Consider the following 22,958-nt stretch of genomic DNA (forward strand, 5'->3'; position numbering starts at 1 on the left):
TCTCTGTGTGTTTTTTTTTCTGATGTGATTGAAGAGAGTGGAATCCTTGCCTCTCTGCTTTGAAATGTAAGAAGTCATTTTTTTTGCCTATATATATATATATATATATATAAGAAAAACGGAGCTCTACAATTTTTGGATCCAGTCTGGTGTTTTTGCCTCTTTTGGTGTGTTTTCTGGGCCTCATTGGCCATCTTAAGTCCACAAGGTTACTGCATCTGTAGTGCAAACCTTACACATACATTTAATCTACTGTACATTTTAACATACTTTTTTTTCTTTTTTTGTCCAGTGTTTTATTGTCATTATATTGTCACAGGTACAGAGTAACGAAATGAGCTCTCTGCATTTAACCCATCCCCTTGGGCAGCAGTGGGCTGGCATTGTAAGGCGTCCAGAAAACAGTGTGGGGTTAATGGTCTTTGCTCAGGGAGCCAGAGTGAAGGCTGTGGGAGTGGGGCTTGAACTCAAGACCTCAGGATTCCAAGCACAACACCCTAACCACTAGGCCACCATTCCCCAAAGCAGGCATTAGTTTGAAGGGTCTTGCCTAAGTACCCACACTGGCAGCTCATTCCTCCCAGCTGGGATAATGACTGAGGACCCTGGAGTTTGACATGTTCCAAGCATGTTTTGTAAATTTTCTAAAATTTTGTGAAGTTTGCTTGGACTTCTTGGGGAAAATGACAGATACTTTCACACGTAAATAATCCTTGCTGCTGCAGAATGATGCACTTCAAACCATTTTATATCCTCTCAGATTGATCAAGTTGGACAATTGCTTCACTGTGGTCCCTGCTGATGTTTTTCATCGTTGGCTGTATCTAAATACTCACACACACTCCACACACATGAATGCTGCAGGGAAAATTCCAATACTCCTGGTCCTAAAGATGCTTTTGCAGCTTTTGATTAAAAATCAGAGTCTGCTTTTCGTTTACTTCTGATTAAACTAAGGGTTAACTTTGTTTATGAATTTGGACCAGATTAGATTTTGTCCAGATTTGTTACCAAATAGACCTGCTTTTATTTTTAAAAGACACTGAGATGACGTTTTTGTGAATAGGGACTTTAGAAATAAACTAAATTAAAGGGATTTTGATTTGATGTTTTCCCCCTTATGACAGTAGGACAGATCACATACTTGTTGGATTCAGAGAATAATGTAGAAAATGTAAAAAGGTAATTTAGTAACAGTTTTCCCTCAAAAGATAATAGGTAATCACACAAGCCAAAACTTCACCTTTGATGTATTTGGTTTGTGTTTAGAAATATTCTACAGCAGGAGTCTTCAACATCTTCAAGGCCAAGGACCCCCAAACTGATGGAGAGATGGAGAGGGGACCCCCTAATTACATATATTGAATGAAACTGTTATATCAAACTGATCCTATAGTCACTCTGTTACAGACGGAGTAATGTAAAGAAAGTAATTTCTCCCTGGGATTAATAAAGTATTTCTGATTCAGATTCCTGGTTGATGGGACAGGTGTTGTGAATGAAAAGGTGCCCAGGATGAAAGAGCTCCTGTGTGTCGCTGATCGTGTGCATTGATGACTGAAAGACATCTTCTGCCTCCATTTATCTGTTTACTACAGTGTGTTGAATTCATGTTAATGTTGATTTAAAGACATTTCTATTAGTGGAAAAAATTGCAGGGGGGAATATAAAAACAGTCTAATCAACCAAAACTTTTGCGACCCCCATGCAGTACCTCCGTGGACCCCCTAGGGGTCGTGGACCCCCTGTTGAAGACCTCCATTCTACAGGTTCCTTTCCTGGTGAGTGTTAAAATACTAATGCAGCTTTTAGTCATCACATTGACCGAGCAGTGAGCACAATGTGACCAGCAGCTGTGTTCTTGTGGCTGGAGCTCATTCAAACCAATCAGGAGGATCTTAAAGAGGAATGGATTCCCTGAGGCAGATGCTGGATTGTTTTCACTCTCTGAGTGATCCAGGCCTCCTGTTCATTGTTGCGCTCTAACTCCTGTACTCATTATGTTCTCCTCCAGTCCACAGTCCCCCCCTGGGGTCCTCACTCCTCTACCTTCTCTTTTCCCAAAGTTTGCTGGTGAATTCACCTAAGAGATTCATCTTTCCTCTGATGAATCCACTCAACACCCTCTCTTTTGCTTCCCAGTATTTACTCCCTGAACTTCACCACCTCAGCATCATTACTCACCTGCCTCCAAACTCAGCCTCTGTTGATGTAATCACCTCCTCCCTTCAATCCCAGTGACAGTAAAACTCCAGCTTCCTCTCAATCATTATCAGAAATCCTTAAACGTCAAAGTATTCACCATTTTCCATTTTATCCTGTATGGAGCTTGTGTTCTATTACTTAAAGTTGTTTTTGATTATCAACTGAAAATCTGAATAAATCTACTGTTGGACAAAATAAATCTAAAGGAAACAGATGTATCTGGTTATTTTAAATCCAAGCTTTAGATGCTCGGATGTAAACAATGATGGTTCCACTTTCAGCCCCTCTTTGCTCCCATCAGACTGAACTCTTAATAGAGCTGAAGAACTTCATTACTAAACTCAAAACCAGAGGGAAATAGCACTGAGCAAGTGCCAAAAGTGAAGAAATATCTCCCTCTTAATTAAAACCTTTTGTGCAACATTATCCATTACTTTAGGGATTTCAAAAACTGTGGGCCACAGTTAAAGCTGAATGGTTTATGGTTGTTTTCCGGGAAGAAACAGAGGCCTCTCTGCATCAGATTCATTATTAAAGCCCGACCTCATTATGGTTTCATATTTTAGGGCAGGCTGTCACATGCAATTTTCTTGGTAAACCTTCCTTGCGTTTCCGTCTGTGTAATTCATTCCAACGGCGATTTAGGAGCAAGAGAGCAATTTAGTAGGATGACCCGCAGCGCGTCTGAGGCCAGGAAAAAAATGATAAGATGAAGGTCAGTGCAGATCTGAAGCTGCGTATCACCAGGAAAAGGAAAGGAGAGCAGGGTGTCTTCTGAAGCTGCTGTGGCCTGTTGACCTGCTGGTAAAAGAAAGAGTCTGCTCATATCTCCTTTAGCACACATTTTCTGACCCATTGCTGCTGAGCCAAACAATCCACAATATAAGCTCCTTATCTGCACTGTAGGTTGGAGAAAAGAAGTAGTAATATCCTTTATTGCCCCTTTGTGGGAGAAATGTGGGTCTATAAAGAAAGCAGATTATTTTACATCTGCAAATCCCTGACAAAGCAAATACATTAAGCCAGCCTATACTCAAAGTAACTGCAGCAAAAAACGAATAAATAAAAGCTGCATTGTATCGAGTATGTGTTATATGTGTTACACTACCCCAAAAATACATGCAGGAGATGATTCTAACTCATACAAGACAGTCCACTAATGGATAATAAATAGACAGAGGAGGAGAAGAGGAGATGGACACAAGGACTGATTTACAGAAATGTTAGTGATGCTCCCGTCTACTTCAGTGAAGCCGAGCCAGAAGGCCCAGATGGGGTCATGATCAAAGCGACTTGGGGTAGATGAGTTGCAAAGCCCTTTAGATAAGGTGAAGAGCTCCCTTATCTAGGAGGAACTCTAAGTAGAGCTCAAGCTTCTTTGCATTAAAAAGAAGTTTTGCGGGTATTTTAAGGATCTGATCAGGATTAACTTTTGTACAAAGAGGAAGCCCTTGGTAAACACAAAACTCTATGTCATAATACAATACAAACTTTATCTGATCCTTTATTATTAAAGATTCTAGCTCACAACAGAAGTGACCCTAACCCTGAAACTGAAAAGCTAGCGTCTCTTAATGGTCCCGCCCATCATTCCATACCATTAAAAGTAAACCTAATCATCTTTGCATTATTCACAGATAACCCTTAATTTAATTTCTTAATATACAAAGTTTGAACTCTGGAATTATAACTGCCGCTATGGTTTGACCAGATGGATTCTAGGATGCATCTGTGTAAATGTTGAGATTATTTTTTCCTTATATAGGTAAATCCATAACAGCATCACATAAAATACTTGGTATTTGTCTTGGTATAAAAAGTGCAGAAGCCTGTTAATCAGGCACTTATTTAGCTCAGGTGTGTGGCAGTGGGGAGACACCAAAGCAATGCAGAACTTGGGGAATAGGATAGAGAACCACTGGTTGTGGGTTTAAGCACAGCTGAACGATGGCTAATTTACAGGCTTTTGTGGAACTGCAATTGTTTGAATCTGATGCAGTTCAACAAAAAGCTGCTAATCAGCCATCAGTTGAAATCAAGTGTGTTAAAAGTGCAGGGCAGGCTGTCGTGAGGAGCCAGTAAAGTAGACTGATTAGAAAACAGCTTTGAGTTGTTTATTTTTCATTCACTTGGCAATTATGCTCTCATTTGAGATTATTCATTTTTAAATACTTTGAAAATCGAACCCATTTGACATATTTCATTTTAATCCTAATGACTTATTTAAGTCATCCTTATTTGAGGTTAACATATTAAACAATTGAAATGAGAGGATTGGAGGCTTAATATAAAAATTTATATTTTGGACAAAATTCCATGTCCATTCTTTAATATCTAAAATCAACTTTGCAGCCATGAGGTCTATAAAAACTCAGATTATTGCCCTAAGTAAAATTCTCATCCCTAATTTATTCCACGTGTCTCAGCCATGGCCTTTTTCAGCCCCTTCAACGTACAAATATGGTTTAAACTACAATTCCCATAAAGCAACACGACAAAATAGATGCTGTGACGTAGAAGCCAAACAGACGGAATTGTGGGTATGGTAGTTTCAAAAATTGCTTTTACTTTTAATATGGAACACACGGGTCCTCCAACCTTATAGTATAACACCAATGAATAAAAATCAGTTTTTTCTCCTTTTATTTTGATAAAATTATTGAAATCTACGTTGTGTTCGTTGATTAATAAACTACGGTACGTTGATGGACTACAACTCCCGAATATGCTAGAAATGTCACGCATGCGTGCCGCACAGCAACAGTCGTGCGTGTGTAGAGTAGTCACGTGGAGACGGCTCTGTCCAAACAGAAGGTGAGCTGCTGCTAGCTGCTCCGCGCGGTGTTAAACTGATCCATGCTGTTTTTGTAGCCACCCGTCTATTTAACCCAGACTACTCAAGCGAAGAATGAGCGATAACGATGACATCGAAGTCGATAGTGACGTGAGTACACCGGCTTCTTCGCTTTTTAGGGTCCTCGCGCCCGGTTAGCTTGTAATTTAGCATCCAGCTAGCTCCCCCAGCTAACTGCCTAGCTGCTCATTTCTGAGTATTTTTTTATTTTTTTAATTCAGGATTCTGTTCATTTCACGGAACCCTTTTAACCTCCCTCATTGTTAATATGCTGATTTGTGATACTTTCTAAGCTACTTCAGCGAAAAAGTTGAGATTTGCCGAGCAGTTCTGGCTACAATTGTACTTTTTGTTCTGTTTCTTTGCAGGAAGAATCACCGAGATATCACTCTGTGGTGCGTAACTGTGGGGGGGATTTGGCCACTGTCGAGAAAATGTTTCACTGATCTTATATAGTTGTCTGTTATTTTGGTAATTGAATGTTAGTACACGGATATGTCTACTAATGTTAAAATAATGTGCATTATTGGTCAATGAAGCACCTATATATCCATTATCTGTGCATGATGTGTTCATGCTACGATCGTGGCTCGGTACTGTTGGTTGTAGGGTGTTTCCCCGGGCGGAATTTACGGTGACACGTCTATATTTAGACCAAAAGGTTTATCCCTACAAAGGCTGGGTTTGGTTCAACTTTGATATATATTTTTTCCGGAAAAACACAAAGCTGTCTGTTCTCCGTGGCAGCAGCATTTCTCCTCCTCCCCCCTCCTAGCGCTTGACTTCACACCACGGGGATTCCGCTTATGTTCAGGGATTTGCAACATCTCAACATGGGATGTTTTTAGGGTGAGGATGTAAAGGAGATGGTGGGTATAGGGTTGCTGGTGTGCTGAAGCCGCGCCTGTAACTCCGACACGGCTTCGTGTTAAGGAAGCAGTGCGGCGGGATGTTTTTATTTTTTCCCCCTGTATTTCTGCCAGAGATTAGAGCCATCTTCTCCCTACAGGCGGCTAAATGAATGACGTATAGCTGCACCTCGGAACGAGAAAAGATGCATGCAATGCAGAACTTGGATGCTGCTCGAAATTAGGCCCATTCTTCTTTGGGGAATAAATAAAACATGTTTTTTATATCTATAATTTGCAACAGAATAGATCTATGTTGGAGTAAATTCATATGGGAGCATTAAACCCAAATGGAAGCACATTTTCCATTTTTTAAAATCGGAATCAATCAAATTTCTTTATTGTCAACTAAAATTTACACTGCAATTGAAATTTCAGTTTCAGTACAGCCATTCATCACAATGTTTTACATACATTCGGGTGAGAGGGTGTGACGATTTAGCTGAGGCCATGCCTGCCACAGGACGAATCATTCGGCAGAACAGTGCATTCTCATGGCTTGCCAGGTTCCCACCGGTTACCTGGCTCCCCAGGTCCCAGGCGGTTACCTACAGCGCTGGCTTTCATCTCTGTAGAAAGATAGGTGCCACATTGGGGAAGAGAGGAAAAAAAAAACATATTTCACGCTTTATCCTTGACAGGATACAGTTTGAGATATCAAAAACCCCTCTGCACAAGAAAAGCACATGTAACACAAGACAGACATTTCAGCAGAGGCTCACATCGGAGGCTTAATCACATCCGGCCGCCTCCTCCAGGAGTCAGAACAGAAACATTAGATTAGAAGTGAAAGGGAGGACAACATATGGTGAAGTTACCAAAGTAACAAAATACTTAGGAGAAGCATGGCTTAATTGAAGAAGTAATATTTAATCCAAACGTCTTCAACGTTTTCCAGGTCAAGGACCCCCAAACTGATGGTGAAATGGAGCAGGGGACCCACTAATTATATATATTGCATACAATTTTGTTATATCAAACTGGTCCTATATTCATTCTATTACATATGGAGTAATCTAACGAAAGTATTTTCTTCCTGGGATTATTAAAGTATTTCTGATTCAGATTCTTCGTTGATGGGACAGGTGTTGTGAATGAAACGGTGCCCAGCTTGAAAGAGCTCCTGTGTGTCACTTAATGTCTGCATTGATGACTGAAAAACATCTTCTGCCTCCATTTATCTGTTTACTAAAGTGTGTTGAATTCATGTTGATGTGGATTTAAAGACATTTCAGTTAATGGAAAAATTGCGGGGGGGAATATTAAAAAAAGTCTAATCAACCAAAACTTTCGCTAGGGGTCAGGGACCTCCTGTTGAAGACCTCTGATTTAAAGGCATACTATGCAACATTTTTTAGTTAATGTGTTCCATAGCGTTTTGGATGATTAGATGAGTCATTTCAGGTCGAAGAAAGGTTTTCTCGGTCGCCCTGGTGGTCTGTAGGGGAAATACCGTACTTGTAATTGCAGGAACCCTTGGCCCCCACCCACAGGCTCTCTTTACGGCGAGAACTACTACACGCCCCCAGTGAAAGGCATGCTCGTTGCTAGTGCAGTGGCGATATTTGTGCAGTTATCATGGCGGAACCAGCGAGAAAACAGCGAAAGCCCATGTCGGAGCAGGCAAGAAAGAGGAAAAGGGCTCTCTACCGCAGTAGACATGGTGATTCGTTGCTTTTGCCTGTCTGCTAAGCTCAAAACAACCGCGCCTGGCTTGACGGAGAAACCAGGAGAACAGCTGAGCATATTTACGACAGTGCACTTTTACTTTCGCCCTCTGGGGGGAGCCTCGCTGGAAAATCAACACCGGTTGCATAGTATACCTTTAAGCAAAAAAAAATAAATTTGCACCATATTATCACAGAATTGCACCAAGTTCAGAATAAAAACAAACTGCCCAATACCATGATATGGTCGAGAGCAACTAAAGCTTTCTAGTCTTAAAGAATTAGACAAAAAAGTAAAATGTATCTACAAATGAATTTCATTGCTGAAATAAGGGTTTAAAGTTGTTTATTTATAAGGTTTTCTTCAAAAGAAACATAAAAGCTGCTTTGAGTGAATTTGATGAATGGTTGCTACCACAACAAAGATTTGTTTAAATACATGGAAAACCATGATCACCTTGCATTCCTGCTGACATCCATGGTAAAACCTGTTGGTCACACCATCATACTTGGTTGGATACTTTTTTTTGTTTATTTTTGTTGCTTAATCATAAATGAAAAGAACCCAGAGGCTCCTGAGGACCTGAGATTCATTCAGGGGCTCACCTTCCAGTAGGACCTCAACCCTAAATATTGAGCCTGAGCTACAGTGCAATGGTTCAGCTCAAAGTGGGTTCTTGTTAGAATGGCCCACAGCAAAATTATTGGAGGGCTTTTGCAAACCCAACACTTTATATGATCCTTCTGAGTAAGAGTTATTTTGCAAAGAAGGTCAAAAATGTAGATTTGTGCATAGCCAATATTAAAGAATATCAAAGGCCTGTCTCACAGTATTTTGGTGAAAACCATACCGTGAAAGGAAAAAATATCTGTATGAATCAGACTTGGCTTCTTTTGGCTAGTTTGGGCAGATATACGCTGATAATGGAAACACAGAGTATGCTTAGAATAAAACATGGTAGTGCCAAGGATTTTAAATGTTTCATTGTATTTTTGTGCTTCACTATTAAACTGGAAGCACGTTTGACAGCGAACATATTTTAAACTAGATAGTAAAGACTGTTAACACGAGAAATCTAATGTTTAATTAATTCAAAGTAAAAAAAAAAAAATCCAAAACTAAGGAGCCATTTCATAATGTTAGACAAGTTTTTAAGGAAAGTCAAAATGAACAATTTATCCCTTACGAGCAATAAAGAAACAGTTTGATGCCTAAGTCATGTAGGCTATAAATTAAGTTTTCTGTTAAATAACCTTTACTGGGGTTGAAGTATCAAAACAGGAACCAATGTTTTTTTCAAAAACCTCATGGACGTGTCCTGTCACGAACAAGAAGTCCTCCTGGTCTACTGCCCCTGGGCTTTATCTTTTTGTCCCATCCTACTTCCTGTTTGTGCCTTTTCATACCAATGTACTACAACAACATGTTAGTTTGTTTGTTTTGGTTACAAAACTGTGTTTTGTTTTTTTTTTACACAAAAAACAAAGTGACATGGGTACATAGTAGTGAAGAGCCTGTCAAAAAAACTAATTATGGATCAGGCGTGGGCCACAAGTTGTTTAGAGGGACAAAACTTGATTCTGTCAGTTTGTTGTTACTTTTACTCATAAATGAAAATTCAAGGAATTAATGCTAAAGCTAAAATGATGTACCGCTGTCAAACTTAGTTGGATTCATATCCATGACACAATTGTCATTTTGAGTTTGACCCTGAGACTTAAGCAAACAGAGAAACACCTGCTAAATGCTGTCGTTTTCAAGAGCTTATTATGCAATTCAAACAAACCTCTTTGTTGTTCTGCTCTTTACAGACCAACACGACCATAGAGCACTGATATTAGCTGGTTGATTAAGCAGACTAGCTGCTCTGGTAATAAAGCTGCAGCTAGGTGTTAAACAGACTCATAGCTTGCCAACTGTAATCTGAAAACGGATTACAGTTTGTAGGAGTGATAAAGAGCCAAAGTGAGGTTCTAATTCATGACATTCTCTGTTTATGCAAAGGATTAATAATGGATATATATGTATAGCTTACTGTGCTAAAGAACTATTCTACTATAGTGTATAGAAAGGCGGATAAAGTAGCCTTTTATTTAGATATTATACTTTTAACAATTTAAAGTTGCAGATAAGACAAGATATTTGCAACATGTCACATTTAGTTTCTTTCTTTTTAGCTGTTTCACATGTTAAATGAGGGTTGGTATCATATGCAAATGGTAAAGATGGAAAGCTTTGCGTGTGATGTTTCATGGTTTAGTTTGTAATGCATGATGTGAGCAGCTCAGTGTGAAGTCGTCTGAAGTAGCTAGAAAAGGTTAATTTGATGAGTTGATAGTTGCTGCCTCATAATGACAGTTCTTTTTCTTTTTTTTTTAGGGTAAAGGCTTTAAATGTCTTCTGCATCTAAACTAACATGGTTTATGTTTGAAAGCGGACTTAGTGGGCATCCACAGTGAGCTGGGTTTAATAAACTAAGTGATAAAAGATAATATTTATATGTTTAGAACATTCTTCTGGCCAGACAAAACTTTATCAGTGTGTATATATTGCAAAATTTTTTTCACCAATGTTTATACAATATGTCCAACATTACATTTTCTCAATTACTGACTCTCCAGGTTTTGTGTTTTTTATTTTTTTTAAATGTTATACTTAAGAAGTTTTTTTTTTAAATTGGCAAAGTAATTGTCAGAAGTTCACACTAGTGTTGTCTGGATAGTGACTTTAAAAACTCAAATTCGATATCCAGGAAAATATTCAACACTTTTATACACGCAGATAAAAAGAAAAAAAACACAAATAATTTAATGAGTTAAAAAATATTTTTACTAACAAGAAAAACTCTCCTTGAAAGAGTCTTTCAAAGTGGAATCACAGATGCCAGATGAATAAGCGATGAAATAGAGCATCACAAAATTTAACAATTTTTAAAGTTGTCTGATCAATTTTTTTTTTTTGTTTTTTGGAAATAATCCAGAAATGTAAAATGAAAAATAGCAAAAGTATGCAATTGCCTGTCTTTTGTATCGTTACCAGGCCAAATAGTATTGTATATGGATACAGAGTTTGAGTATTGGTACTTTTCAGAGTATCAGAGTATTTTTGACAGTTTTAACGATTGTTAAAAGGCTTTTATTTTGTTTATATTGAAACTAAATCCTATGAAATGAAATAAAGCAAATATAGTGATATTTTCCAGCTCTAAACTGCTGTGATTTGTTGGGTAAAAGAAAAACATGTATCAGTGTGGCTGTTGGTAGTCATACTATTTAATAATTTAAATAGGATTTATTTTTGCTAAGCTCTCAACAGTTGTAGTCTGTAATCAATGAATTTGATTGTAAAAGTATACTGTAAAGTTGGACATCTTCAAATGGCTTTACTCTTTTTTTTTTTTTTTTTTTTTTTAAATCTGAAACCATCAGGCTGGTGTATGACGTCTGAACCAAACGTCCAGCTTTCTACGTGGCGTTTGATCTGAAAGCTCTGGAAGGAGCTACATTCCTAGATCTCAATCACCGCTTAGAGAGACATCAGCAGTCTGGTCTGGAATTGATGCACATTTAGAAGAACTCCGCTCCTGTTGTCCGACTCCAAATGTGCTTCATGCTAACAGAAAATTAGCAGCTCCTTTCTGTCGCTGCGGTTAAACACGTGGTGAACTAACAGTTTGTGTCATCTTGACATTTGCCGTTTCTGCTGAAACTGTCGCTGTGCGAGCTGCTGCCAGACTTGTAAAAGCACATACCTTCAGAGGTAGTCATGTGTTTGTTTATGGCGGGATGGGTGCAAGGAGTGGACTGCGTGATGCCAGAAGGCACGTGATATTTAGCGGCAACTGCGTGGAGATGCTAGGGTTGCTAAACCAAGTAGTCACAAGATGCTGGAATGTGGTTAGTGTTAGCTGAATTGATCTGGTTTTTATAGCAGTTTCAGTTTCGTTTGAGTGACATTAAAGCTGTTTACTGGATGCATCCCTCCTCCTGCAGAATTTTTAACCCTCTTATCATTGCCATTATCTACTGTAATTCTTGAAACGTTTGCTCCTGAAACTGAACCTGTTTCAGCCTGTTTTCTCACATGTGGCCACTTTGGTTGTCATTGTGATCCAGCATAATGAGTCACATGAGTCCTACCTTGCCTTTTATATCAGCTGCAGTCTGTGGCACCTCTTTTTATTGCTTTTCTGTTCTGCCTCTGGTTAAGTGTTGGGCTTAATGTTTGTGGCCGGAGAGCTTGGATTAGTTCAGACGAGTGTTTTGATTGGAGGATTTGCTGGTTTGGCCTAAAAACATGGAAGTGTCTGATCTCCAGCCAGCCTCTGGTCATGTAACAGTGGCGGCCATGTTGTGCCTTTACAGGCTAATTATAATGCAAATCTGTGGCCACATTCAGACTGCTGTAAATGGATATAAAAGAAGTGAGGATTTTAACATGAAGTATTATGAATTTATTTGTGAGTTTGGAAAACTCAGGAACCATAAAAATTTCAGGTTTCAGGAACCATAAAAATGGAAGCTCTACAACAATCCTTTTATATTTTCACATCTTTATTATGTGTAGTTGGTATAATCTTTGGTATTTGTTGCCCGTCTCGTGACAGATCTGAGTGACAGCTGTTACTTTGACCTGTGTTTGGACGTGCAGTGTGGGTTTTCAGGGGATGAGGGACAGATGTGTGATTGTGAGCAGGGGTCAGAGTGATGAGTGTCAGGATGATGGGCAGGTCTGTTCATTTGAAAAGAAAAAGAAAGCTTACATGTCAAAGGGAAGTCACAAAGTAAAGGCTTGCGCTATTTGAAGCATGCTTAAAAATGCTTATTGAGAGTAAAAGTATAATACTAGAGCAATGGGCTCCCTGTGAATGAAATAATGAAATAAAGAATTTATTTATGCACCTGAAACCTGCCCTTTTATGGACTTGGTAAAGCCGAAGTGGTCCAATAGGGGGAAAAAAAATGAGTTTGGCTTAGACTTTTTTTTCTTCACTTGATATGTTGCTCTGGTCATTTTTGTTGTCCTTGCAGAGTTATGAGAAGCTATCTTTAGGTCAGATGTGATGGATAGAAACTAAAGGTTGAAATTCAAGGCATAATTTAAATAAGGTATAGAAAGGAATTAGATGGATATAATACTAAATAAACTTTTATTTAAAAGCAAATACCTTTTAAGTTTAATTCTTTTGTGAAACATTTTCAATGTGACACTAATATACATTTAAGATGAGAACTTTATTTAATCCTATTCAACATTTTTGTTTGTGAATGCAATCATTTACGATCTGTACCTCTGCTGATGGAGTCAAAATCTAAAATCCACATTTCTGGTCTAAATATAACATCATGTTTGTGCCACCAAGTGTTAAGAGCCACAACAAAAAAAAACCCCACAACCAATAAAGCTTGTCCTTCATTACCGTTACCCATTCTCCCCCCCACCCCATATTCTTCTCATCAGTAATGGATAACTTTTGTATATTTGCCCCCACCATGACTTCTGCTGCTGATGCATCCCAGTAAAGTTGTTTTGCTGAGTTAAGCTGATGCCTAAACTAAACTGCTCTGCTGGCAGTCTCTGACTATTAGATGTGTTGTGGAAAATATCCACTGAAAAACTTCTGACTCATAAATTAATTGCTTTACTTTCACATTTTTTCCTCCATTAAAAAAAAAAAAAAAAAGAAACTTCTGTTTTTTATTTAGAAATTTTACGTGGCAAGCAAAAATTTATGCCGATTTCTATTTTCAGTACTCAGTAAATAAAATCCTGAATCCCGCCAGTTATCACCGCTATGGCTACAGAACAAATCATGGATAACGTTCTGAATGGTTAAGTAATAAACCCATGTCTTCCCTTCTACTTTTCAAACCATTTTGTGAAAAATAAAAGTATGTGGCATAGCTACAAAATAAAAACCCTGCTAAACTGGCACAGCTCATATAATCTCTTAAACCTTAGAAACACAGTAGAAGAACCATTATGTTTAGGGGATGCATTTCATTAGAAAGCCTGCTGATGCCTTCTAATACTTTCAGCAGGAAAAACATTAAATATAGAGGCGGAGCGCAACGTGAATGGTCAAATCAAGCCTGTTTATGTGTTTGAATGTCTAGTCAAAGTCTGAACATAGATCCAACTATAGATGTAAACCAAGTTATGATTATTAATGTTCAAATGCTTTCTGAACTTAAGTTACTTCGCAAATAAGACGATTATTTGCAGCTAAAGGTTGCATTACAATCTACTGACTCTGAAGCTAATTGGATTCCAATTTTTTTAATTCAGATTTCACTTGTAAAGAAAATTAAAAAGCATAATTTTTTTTTGGCTCCACATCACAAATATGACGTGGATATGGTGTGGTTTCGATCATTCTTATCCACATATTGCAATGCCGTCTGCGGTTGTCATGCTTATGCAAGCCTCTGCACCACAGCCAGTAGTAAATAATGCGTCCATCTCTGTCACTGCACACTTCATTGTTCGGGCAGGAAAAAAAAATTGCTTTAAGTTGGCTTCTCCATCCCTTCTCCCCTAATACTAGTCTTTAATATTCCTAGATTATAACAATTATGTTTTTCTTTGTGGCTTTTATTGACTTTGTTTCTTAAATGTTCTGCAACTTTGGTAGGATGAGTTTAAATGACTTATTTAGGTAATATTTTGTAAAATGGCAGCTTTGTAATAAAAATCATTTCAAATTAACAGGATGTCTGAATTTTGACTTCTATGTTAGGTTTAATGATACTGAGGTCCTGTGTTGTTTTAAATGAAGGATAAAGCTCTCTGATGGTGAATGGAGTGAATCTAAAGCCATGTAGCAGCTGTGCTCTCACTGCATTGTGAGACTCTGCAGCAGAGCAGCTTGTGTAGGTGTGAGCGGGGCTGAACGGCCGGGCACCCGCTGTCCTCCTACCCACGCTGCTCTGCTGCCAGGCTGAAGGCCCTGTGACTTCTCATTGCAGGCAGACAAACGGGCACACCATAATGCACTGGAGCGAAAACGTAGGGACCACATCAAAGACAGCTTTCACAGCCTACGGGACTCAGTACCCTCCCTGCAGGGAGAAAAGGTTGGTAAAGCTCAGCACTCAGCACGCAAGAAACACTCAGACACTCATGTCACAAAACAGTTTCATCTCCTTTTTTTTTTTTTTTTAACATTTATATGTTCAAAGATTTTGTTTTTATGTGCATCTGGGAAATTCTTTCAATGACTGGGAAAAGAGCAGATGGTGGGAGAGTGTAGATTGGCAGCTTCGAGGCAATGAGGCAGCCTGAATACTTGGACGAGTGTCAGGAAGTTATTATGAGAACATTTTGCTGCTCTCTTCCTGTTTTCACATCAGTAGTATGGAGAAGACTTGGACAGGATTCAGTTATGAGCACAACATTTGTCATCACATCACAAAAAGCTCATTCAGGGATCGGAGGGATAGTTTGCTAAAGAAATACATTTAACATGTTGTGCCAATTTGGCTGTTTTGTTCCCATCATAGAACAGATGAGGTCTTTTTTTTTTTTTTATTAGTTTTTCCAAATTAGGATTCAGTCGAGGCCATACGCCCTGAAAAAATGTGTGTAAAAGAAGAGCTAGAATGTGTTTTTACCTTATTTGGGACTTCACTATCCATGAGATGATAATTTAGTGAAGTTCACGATTGAAAGTTTTCACTCCCTCCACTGCATCCAGATCTTTCCTTCATTAAATCGTGATTCTTTCTGCACCATGTTTTATCAGGAAATGGAAATGATTTCCCTGGTTTACATAACTACACGTTTTTGAAGGAAATCTTAAAACCCTTCTTAGAACAAAGCTCTACAAACATGTTTATCAGAAACGTTCTTTCCCAGAAGTCACATAGTTTTTTTTTTTTTGTTTAAGCATCCAACCAAATAAATATTTACTCGTTACCACTGTTTGGTCGAGCTACTCCCATTGCATGCGATCCACAAAAATATACACGTTTAGAAACTGCAACCAACACCTGCAGATAACTAGTTATGAATTTGGAAGCTGTGACAAATGTCTGGGAGCGCTGCTCTAAATGATTCAAGTTTTAAAAACAAATGACAGCTGAGCTGGAAAAAAAACGATCATGCTGGATCCAGTGAAATTGAATGGCTGTAGTAGAAAGGTTTAATAATCATTGTCACGCACATTTCTTATTTGTGGGGCTGCAAGAATATTTTGTAAACCGATTCATCTGTTAATTATTTTTCGATTAAAACATCTAAAATGCAAAATGTTTATATATTTTACAATTTTGATATAATTACTGCCCTAATTGGGTCGCTCTGTCAGTTGAAGACCTGTTTTATAGTCTCTACACTCCAGTTAACAATTAATCGATTACTAAATTTGGTTGACGAGTATTTCAATGATCGATTAATCACGATTAATCCAATTAATTGCTTTAGCCCTACTTATTTGTATTATTTTTTTTTTTTATCCCTTTCACTAGTTTTGTATTTGACAAGTCTTTACAGCGTGACTGCCATTAGGCCACTAGTGTGAATATTTCCATAATTGGATGCACATAGTTGAGTTCAGGATCAGGATGAACATCTCTCCTGGTTATGTCCTCAGTCGCCTGTTAAGGTGTTTCTATACACTACCCTTGAAAAACCGATCAATGCCGAGACCGGTCCGAGCTCGGATCAGTTAACCAGGCCGAGCTTGGTTCTGACGACCGTTTACACATCACGCTATCTCGGTTCCTCGCATCCTAGTGACGATCTGCGGTATTACTGCCAGTATTGAAGGAGGAAATCAAGCAGTTGGTGGTGGTAATGCCAGCCGCCATAAAACACAAGAAGAAGACGACGGAGAGAATCAAGCAAATCAAAATGGCGGCGCCCGTCACATTTAGAAAGTTATGCTTGATTATTATTGCTGTACTTCAGTGTTATTATTTAAAATGCCATTATTTAAAATGTTGCGTGGAGAAGATTTCGATGTTTATAGTTGAAGAAGAAGTTGTTGTTCTTCTTCTGTTTTTGGAGGGCCATTACCGCCAACTACTGGAATGTAGTGTGAATCGCGATGTGCAGCCAGACGGAGATAAAGCGTTCTGCTCAAGCTCTCTTGTTATCAGAGAACCGAGCCAGGGGAAACCCGAGTCGAGCCCACCTCTGGAACTGGTCTGCAGTTATCTCGGTTCGGTTGTGTCTATCTCGGTTCAGTTCAGTTTGCTTTCCATTTACACACAATAAGTTATCTCAGTTACTGAGCTCGGACCGGTCTTGGCACGGTTTTTCAAGGGTAGTGTAAATGGGGTATATGTGGACGCAGAGAAACACCTGAAACATGGAGGACAGACATGATGGCCTTCCACTGTTTGAACCTTTGCTGGGTTCTACTTGGTTAATGATGATCTCATGTGGAATGAGTATGCCATGGATACTGTTGGCTGGCCTCCACTAGAACGCATCTTTAGGTCTATCCAGCATGATCCTTTTGTCCAGTTAAGGTCAGATGTTTTCAAAGAGTTCCTTTATAGCATTGTGCATAATCCAGAAAACCTTGTAAGCTTAAATATTCTAAAATATTTGGCTTATCTCTGATTATAAATGTACATCCAGTGTTTAGTTTCTCTGGGTACAGTTATTAGAAACATGCAGTCCAACAAGCCCCTCTTAATTGTGTTTATATCTCCTAAATTACTCTAGTTTCCTGCTTACAAAACCCAACCACTAAATTCTTATCAAGACCCTTTTCTGTGCTGATAGCACCAGTATTTTATCCACCTTTACTGGCTGCTAGTCAGATGCAGCTTTAGTACCTAAACCATCTTTCTGGGTCGTTAAATGATGCATAACTTGACTCCTCCTCCTTCCTTTAATGACCTTGTGACTCTATACCCTCCGTCTAGAGCTGGAGGTCTTCAGATCAAGATCTTCTTAATGACCGAAAACATGTGAGAATTGTTTTTTCTCTGTGCTTTAAGTCCAAACGTGACAGAAAAGGCTTTTACTGTGGCATGCTTTCCAAGCAGCTGTTTGACTTTGTTAGCTCCTCATGGTTGTCAGTTCCACTCTTAGCTGCAGTCCTCGCAGTCAATTATTATTTTAATTCCTTCACTATCTTCTCCAATAGACATTTGTTAAGGATAACCTTGTGTTAAATCAGCTTTTCTACAGTTGGACTATTAAAACCTCTGACTGTAGGTTAGTATGGGATAGTCTTTTTTTTTTTTTACTTCTCGCTCCCTAATTGAACAACCTGCTTTCTTCTCCTTACAGTTTTAATGAGTGGCATCCATACTTATTTAATTAAATCAATGGGGGATAAATGTATTTTTTTTTTTTCCTGTTTTAGCTACAACTGTGAGTATTGTCTTTTAACATTTAAGTCTTAGAATATATATCATAAATGTATAGAACTTGCTAAATGAAAATGAATAATTTTGGTTAAATTGTTGATGTAGAAAATTACACTAATGTATCAGGATTTATTTTCTTTATTTAAAGTGTTTAACTTGGATTCATAAAGTTAATGGCTGCAAATTAAAGGTTTAAATGAGGGGAATGATTCTGATTGAGGTGTTTTTTGTTCTTCTGACTATTTAAGGAGCATGCTCAGTACCAGAGTTATGCACCACTCTGTCAGACCAGGATGTGAACAGACTTTAGCAGCTAACGGGGGAAGGGCTTAGAAACCCACCAATGTACCAGATTCCCTGCAGTTGAAGTGTGAAAAATGTGCTGAATTTTCTGTGATGTCTGTGTCATTGCTTCACTTTTTGCATGTGTCACTAACAGCAGTCTACCAAACAGGCGTCTCGAGCTCAAATCCTAGACAAAGCCACAGAGTACATCCAGTACATGAGGCGAAAAAACCACACGCACCAGCAGGACATCGACGACCTGAAGAGGCAGAACGCTCTGCTGGAGCAGCAAGGTAACCACTGCTGGAAGTCTGGCTCTCTGTGGGTCTGAGCAGATGCAGGATTACATCGCATTTTACTGCTGAGTTTGCATGAAGCTTGCTGGTTGCCTAGTGTTCCTGCAATGTAGAGAAAATACGATGGACTTGAATTACAGGAAGGAACTTGCAGTGGAAAGCAATGTTCATCAACTTAAACCTTTATTTTTTTTAAAATTTGGCAAAATAAAAAGTAAAGAAGTGGTAAAACAAAAAAAAACAAAACAAAAAAAAAAAATTTTTTTGTTCAAATATTCAGCATTTTATGTGCATGTGTATTTATCCCCCTTTTGCTGATTTAGTTTTTGCAGCAGCAAGTCTTTCTGGCTAATTTTCAACCAGGTTTGCATATCTAGAAATTAGCATTGTTGGCTGTTCATGTTACAGAATTGAAGCTCCGCCTCTCTGGGCAGCAGTCTTTACATAACGACCAGGATTGTCAAACAGATTTAGGTCTGGACGTTGACTAGGCCATTCCAACTCCTGAATATGCTTTTATTTCAACTAAGGAATGTCATACCCACAATCCTAGAAGTGGCCTTTAACTGTTAGGCAGTCCTACATGCCTGAATCAAATGTTCCTATCATTGGCTCATTATGCAAACACGCTGTAGGGAGTTTGCCTTATGAAGGAATAAATTGATTCTAACTCTAAAGCCCTCTGGAGAGTGGATCTAAACAAGTGGTGTCCAAACTTTTTAAAAAAGGGAGCCAAAAATGTCCTAAAGCCTTAAAGCGTTAGAATAGGATTTTTTTGTTAAAATGTAAAAATGGTTTTCTAGATTATGATCTGCATGCAACATTAAAATGAAACAAGCAGAATGGTTTATGTTGGGATGGTATACATTAGAAATTGATCCAAAGCAAAGTCTCATGCTTTTGCATTTTTTTTTTTTAAAGCAAAAAACAAACATGCATCTTGGCTTTTTTGTTTGTTTATGGTAAGCATCACGAACATTAAATGGATCTAATTAACTCTTGGTCTATGTTGCCAAGATTAGAATGTTGTTGCCCCAAGATTGCTCTTTGGTTATGGATGGTTCTGGTCCTTTTTAATCTAAATTAAGGGAAAAGGGCCTAAATCTCCTATGATCTATGATTTAATTTGTCTATCTCTTTTTGAAAGAGTTAGACACAAAAATCATCTCGAGTTGAACTAAACTTTAAACACATAATCTAACCGGTTCCATTGATGCTCAGCCTGTGAAAACAGAGCTTTGCCATTTTTGTTTCCTTTAATCAACATGTTGGCTTTTGGCTAACCTTAAATCAGACTTCCCATGGCTTCCTTTTTCACACAAAGTCCAGATTTGTGTCGTGCACAACTAATAGCCACATCCTAAGACGTCCCACCCGAGCTGTTGATCTCTACAGCTCCTCCTGAGGTCCAGAGAGCCTCTTGGCTCCTGCAGTAATAAATGTCCCTGATCTGACTTCAGCTTAGGTGGACATTCATGTCCTGCTAGGTTTCCTATTTGTTATAATGGGTTGAATGTTAATAACTAATAACTTTAGTCGCCCTGGATTTTATTTAGGGTATCAGAGTAAAGGGGGATTTATACACTTCCACATATTTCTGATTTTGATTGGTTTAAAAATGTTTTTCAATAAATCATGTTCTATTTTTAGATCATCATCTACTGTTCTTGGCTCTACCAGATGACCTCAGCCACTCATGTTTTTGTTTTGTCTTCCTTCCTTCAGTCCGTGCTCTGGAGAAGGTAAAAGGCTCCACGCAGCTCCAGACCAGCTACTCCTCACCTGACAGCAGCCTTTACACAAACCCAAAAGGCAGCGCCGTGTCGGCATTCGACGGCGGCTCCGACTCCAGCTCCGAGTCGGAGGTGGAGGAGCCGCCCACCAGGAAGAAGCTGCGAGTAGAAGCCAGCTAGAGTCAATAAGCTGAAAACTGGCTAAGGACGGGGTGGCGGGGCACAGGGGACGGGTGAGAGGAATTAAAGCCTTCGCAGCTCTCCGATAAGCCCCTCTCCCTCTTTGTGCATCAACTCACCCCCCTCAGCTCCCCTCGTCGCTCTCTCTCCTCCATCTCTTGTCGGGCTGGTGCTTGAGAATCTCCCACCGCCATCGTTTGTCCTTCCAGCAGTGAAGGAGCAAGAGGACGACTACTTCAGACCATCTAGAGAGCTTCAGGTTTCCCAAACTTTACCCATCCATGTTTCTTAGTTTTTTCTCCTATCATGGGTTCCCCATCCCGACCTTTTTCTCAGCAACAACAATCCAAAACTCAAAAAAAAAGGCAGCTTGGCAACTCAAGGACTTGATGCTTTTTGTACCTGACAGAAAGCCCCTCCCCTTCTCTTCAAAATGGGGCAAGAGGGGGAGCCAGGTGTACTCCTCCAAGCACTGCTTTATTGTATTTGTTTTATTTTTATGCTTGATTATTGAAGAATGAAATTAATGTTTAAGTTACTACACACACCTAGAACTGTCCAAAAAAGCAAAAAAATCCTCCCTTTTGAAAATGTAAAAAGATTTATAACTTTTTTTTTTCACTCAAGAATGTGAAGATGCTTTGAGCAAATATTAGCGATCTCCCACCTCAGGCCCACTGAATTGCAGACGTTTTCTGCCTGTCACCTTTAACACAAATGACATATATCTATAAAAAAAAAAGTCCTTTTGTTGAAATTGATGTTTTAAAGGAGAATATTCCTGAACTTTGTATCGTATTTTGTCCTTTTAGCTTGAAGTAGTGAATGACTTTAGGTGGCTGGATACGTTAGGCATCTCATTTATATATTATTCAAAGCATTGATTGGATGTTTTCAAAACATTTATGCATTTTCTGTAACGACACAAGTCATGGAGAAAAGCCCAATTTGTCGCACGTAGTCTTGTTAAAGGGTATAAACTAGGTTATTGAATGTCCAAGGTAGCGTCTGAGGCCAGGCGGCTCCCTGTCGACGTGTTGTGCTTCACACAGTAAAAACTTAATGTTGCTTATCCCCCCCCCCTCTCTCCGAGGAAAAATAAATCTCTAGGAGACGTGTGTATGTATATTGTTTCCATTTTATTTCCACTTAGGAGGATGTAATTAGTGTGGTAGGTCTTTGTCTGATTCCATTCCATGGAAATTACAAGTATGTTGTACATACTGCCAACAATTGTCTTGCAAGTTGAGGCCTACCTTTACTATGAAACTATAAAATAAACTATTTTATCCTTTACAAGATTCTGTTTTTGGTTGGAAATGAATGTAATGTTTGCTGATGGTTGATAGGTCCTTGTTTATTATGGTTCAGACTATTATTGGGGGATTATGGTCCTAAAATTGTAATTTTTTTTGGTATATTTGGATTAAAAACTCAACCTTCAAGAGTCGATTTTAGGCAGCTATAGCTGTGACTGCATGTCAGAGCTAATAAAGTCTCACAATCAAACTACCTTTAAAAAAATAGACAAATTTAAAATGGGACACCACTTGCATAAAACATGATTTATATCCCTAAACATCCTGCAGTAACCATTTAATCATATTATTCAAATTTGCCAATACTGCAATGGAAAAAGAGTAAAATTCAGTTACCCAGTGAGTTTTTTTAATCACTAATATATCACAATCAAAGATGGGATCATTGCACACCCACACTGAATCTCATTATTTCACATATTTGTCTGAACATATGGATTCTGGTAATGTATGAAAAATTTAATTTCTAAACTTCCTGTTCTGAAAGTTACATCCATCCTATTACTCTCCACATCTCTTCAGGATCCCTGAGCAATTTAGATTTCCTTTGCAACATTCAGTTGAACCCATGACACCTGAATTTAGAGTTTGCCTTTAAGTAGTTGGAAAATTTACTTTTTACGCTTTCCATTTATTTTAGAATTGTATAGAAATTATATATTTCAAATTTAAAAACATCAGTTGTCATGGAAACAAGAGCCTGCCAAAGGTTCCTAGGTCCACACTAAATGTATAATAACCACAGATCTGTATTCACTGAATTGCTGATCGGGCGAAAAAACTGAAGTCACCTGCCGCCATCTTGGTACTCCCCACTCTCGTGGGATTGTGCTATAAAATGCCTTTAATGTCATGCAATTAAATGTATATTACATGTACATCAGTTTATCACATTTGGCACATCAGTGTGCAAATGTAATATCCAAGTACAGTATTATGCCTCTTTAACACACTTTTATTGTGATGGATTTGTATAATTACATGATTTATAGACTTCATACTGAATATGCACTATGTGCCTATTTTTTTGTCAAATTGCAATCTAGTGATATGAAACAGCAAATGTGTATCAAAGTAATGATTTTATCTTTATTTTAAAAGTATTAAACCCCCCTGAAAATGAGAATTTTTTGATGTAATGTTTACGTTACGGGCAGTCTAACTAGGGTATGCCAATATGGC

The 22,958-nt window shown here is 38.5% G+C and overlaps 1 protein-coding gene across 8 annotated transcripts; it reads left to right on the top strand.

Annotated features, from left to right (window-relative positions):
• Positions 1–4,977: 4,977 nt before the first annotated feature.
• max (MYC associated factor X) lies at positions 4,978–21,753 on the top strand. Of its 8 annotated transcripts, none has more exons than XM_015388860.1 (6): positions 4,978–5,149; positions 5,428–5,454; positions 14,604–14,711; positions 17,514–17,558; positions 18,418–18,541; positions 20,270–21,753. In XM_015388860.1, exons 1-6 carry the CDS (start codon positions 5,114–5,116, stop codon positions 20,455–20,457), a joined length of 528 nt encoding a protein of 175 aa, XP_015244346.1. In that variant the 5' UTR covers positions 4,978–5,113; the 3' UTR covers positions 20,458–21,753. The 8 variants fall into 8 exon arrangements, with proteins under 8 accessions (XP_015244346.1, XP_015244347.1, XP_015244348.1 ...); XM_015388859.1 differs by having other exon boundaries at positions 4,979–5,149; positions 18,403–18,541; XM_015388861.1 differs by lacking the exon at positions 5,428–5,454 and having other exon boundaries at positions 18,403–18,541.
• The last annotated feature ends 1,205 nt before the right edge of the window (positions 21,754–22,958 follow it).

Source organism: Cyprinodon variegatus, unplaced genomic scaffold (assembly GCF_000732505.1).
Source record: "Cyprinodon variegatus isolate N-32 unplaced genomic scaffold, C_variegatus-1.0 Scaffold439, whole genome shotgun sequence".
Taxonomy (NCBI): domain Eukaryota; kingdom Metazoa; phylum Chordata; class Actinopteri; order Cyprinodontiformes; family Cyprinodontidae; genus Cyprinodon; species Cyprinodon variegatus.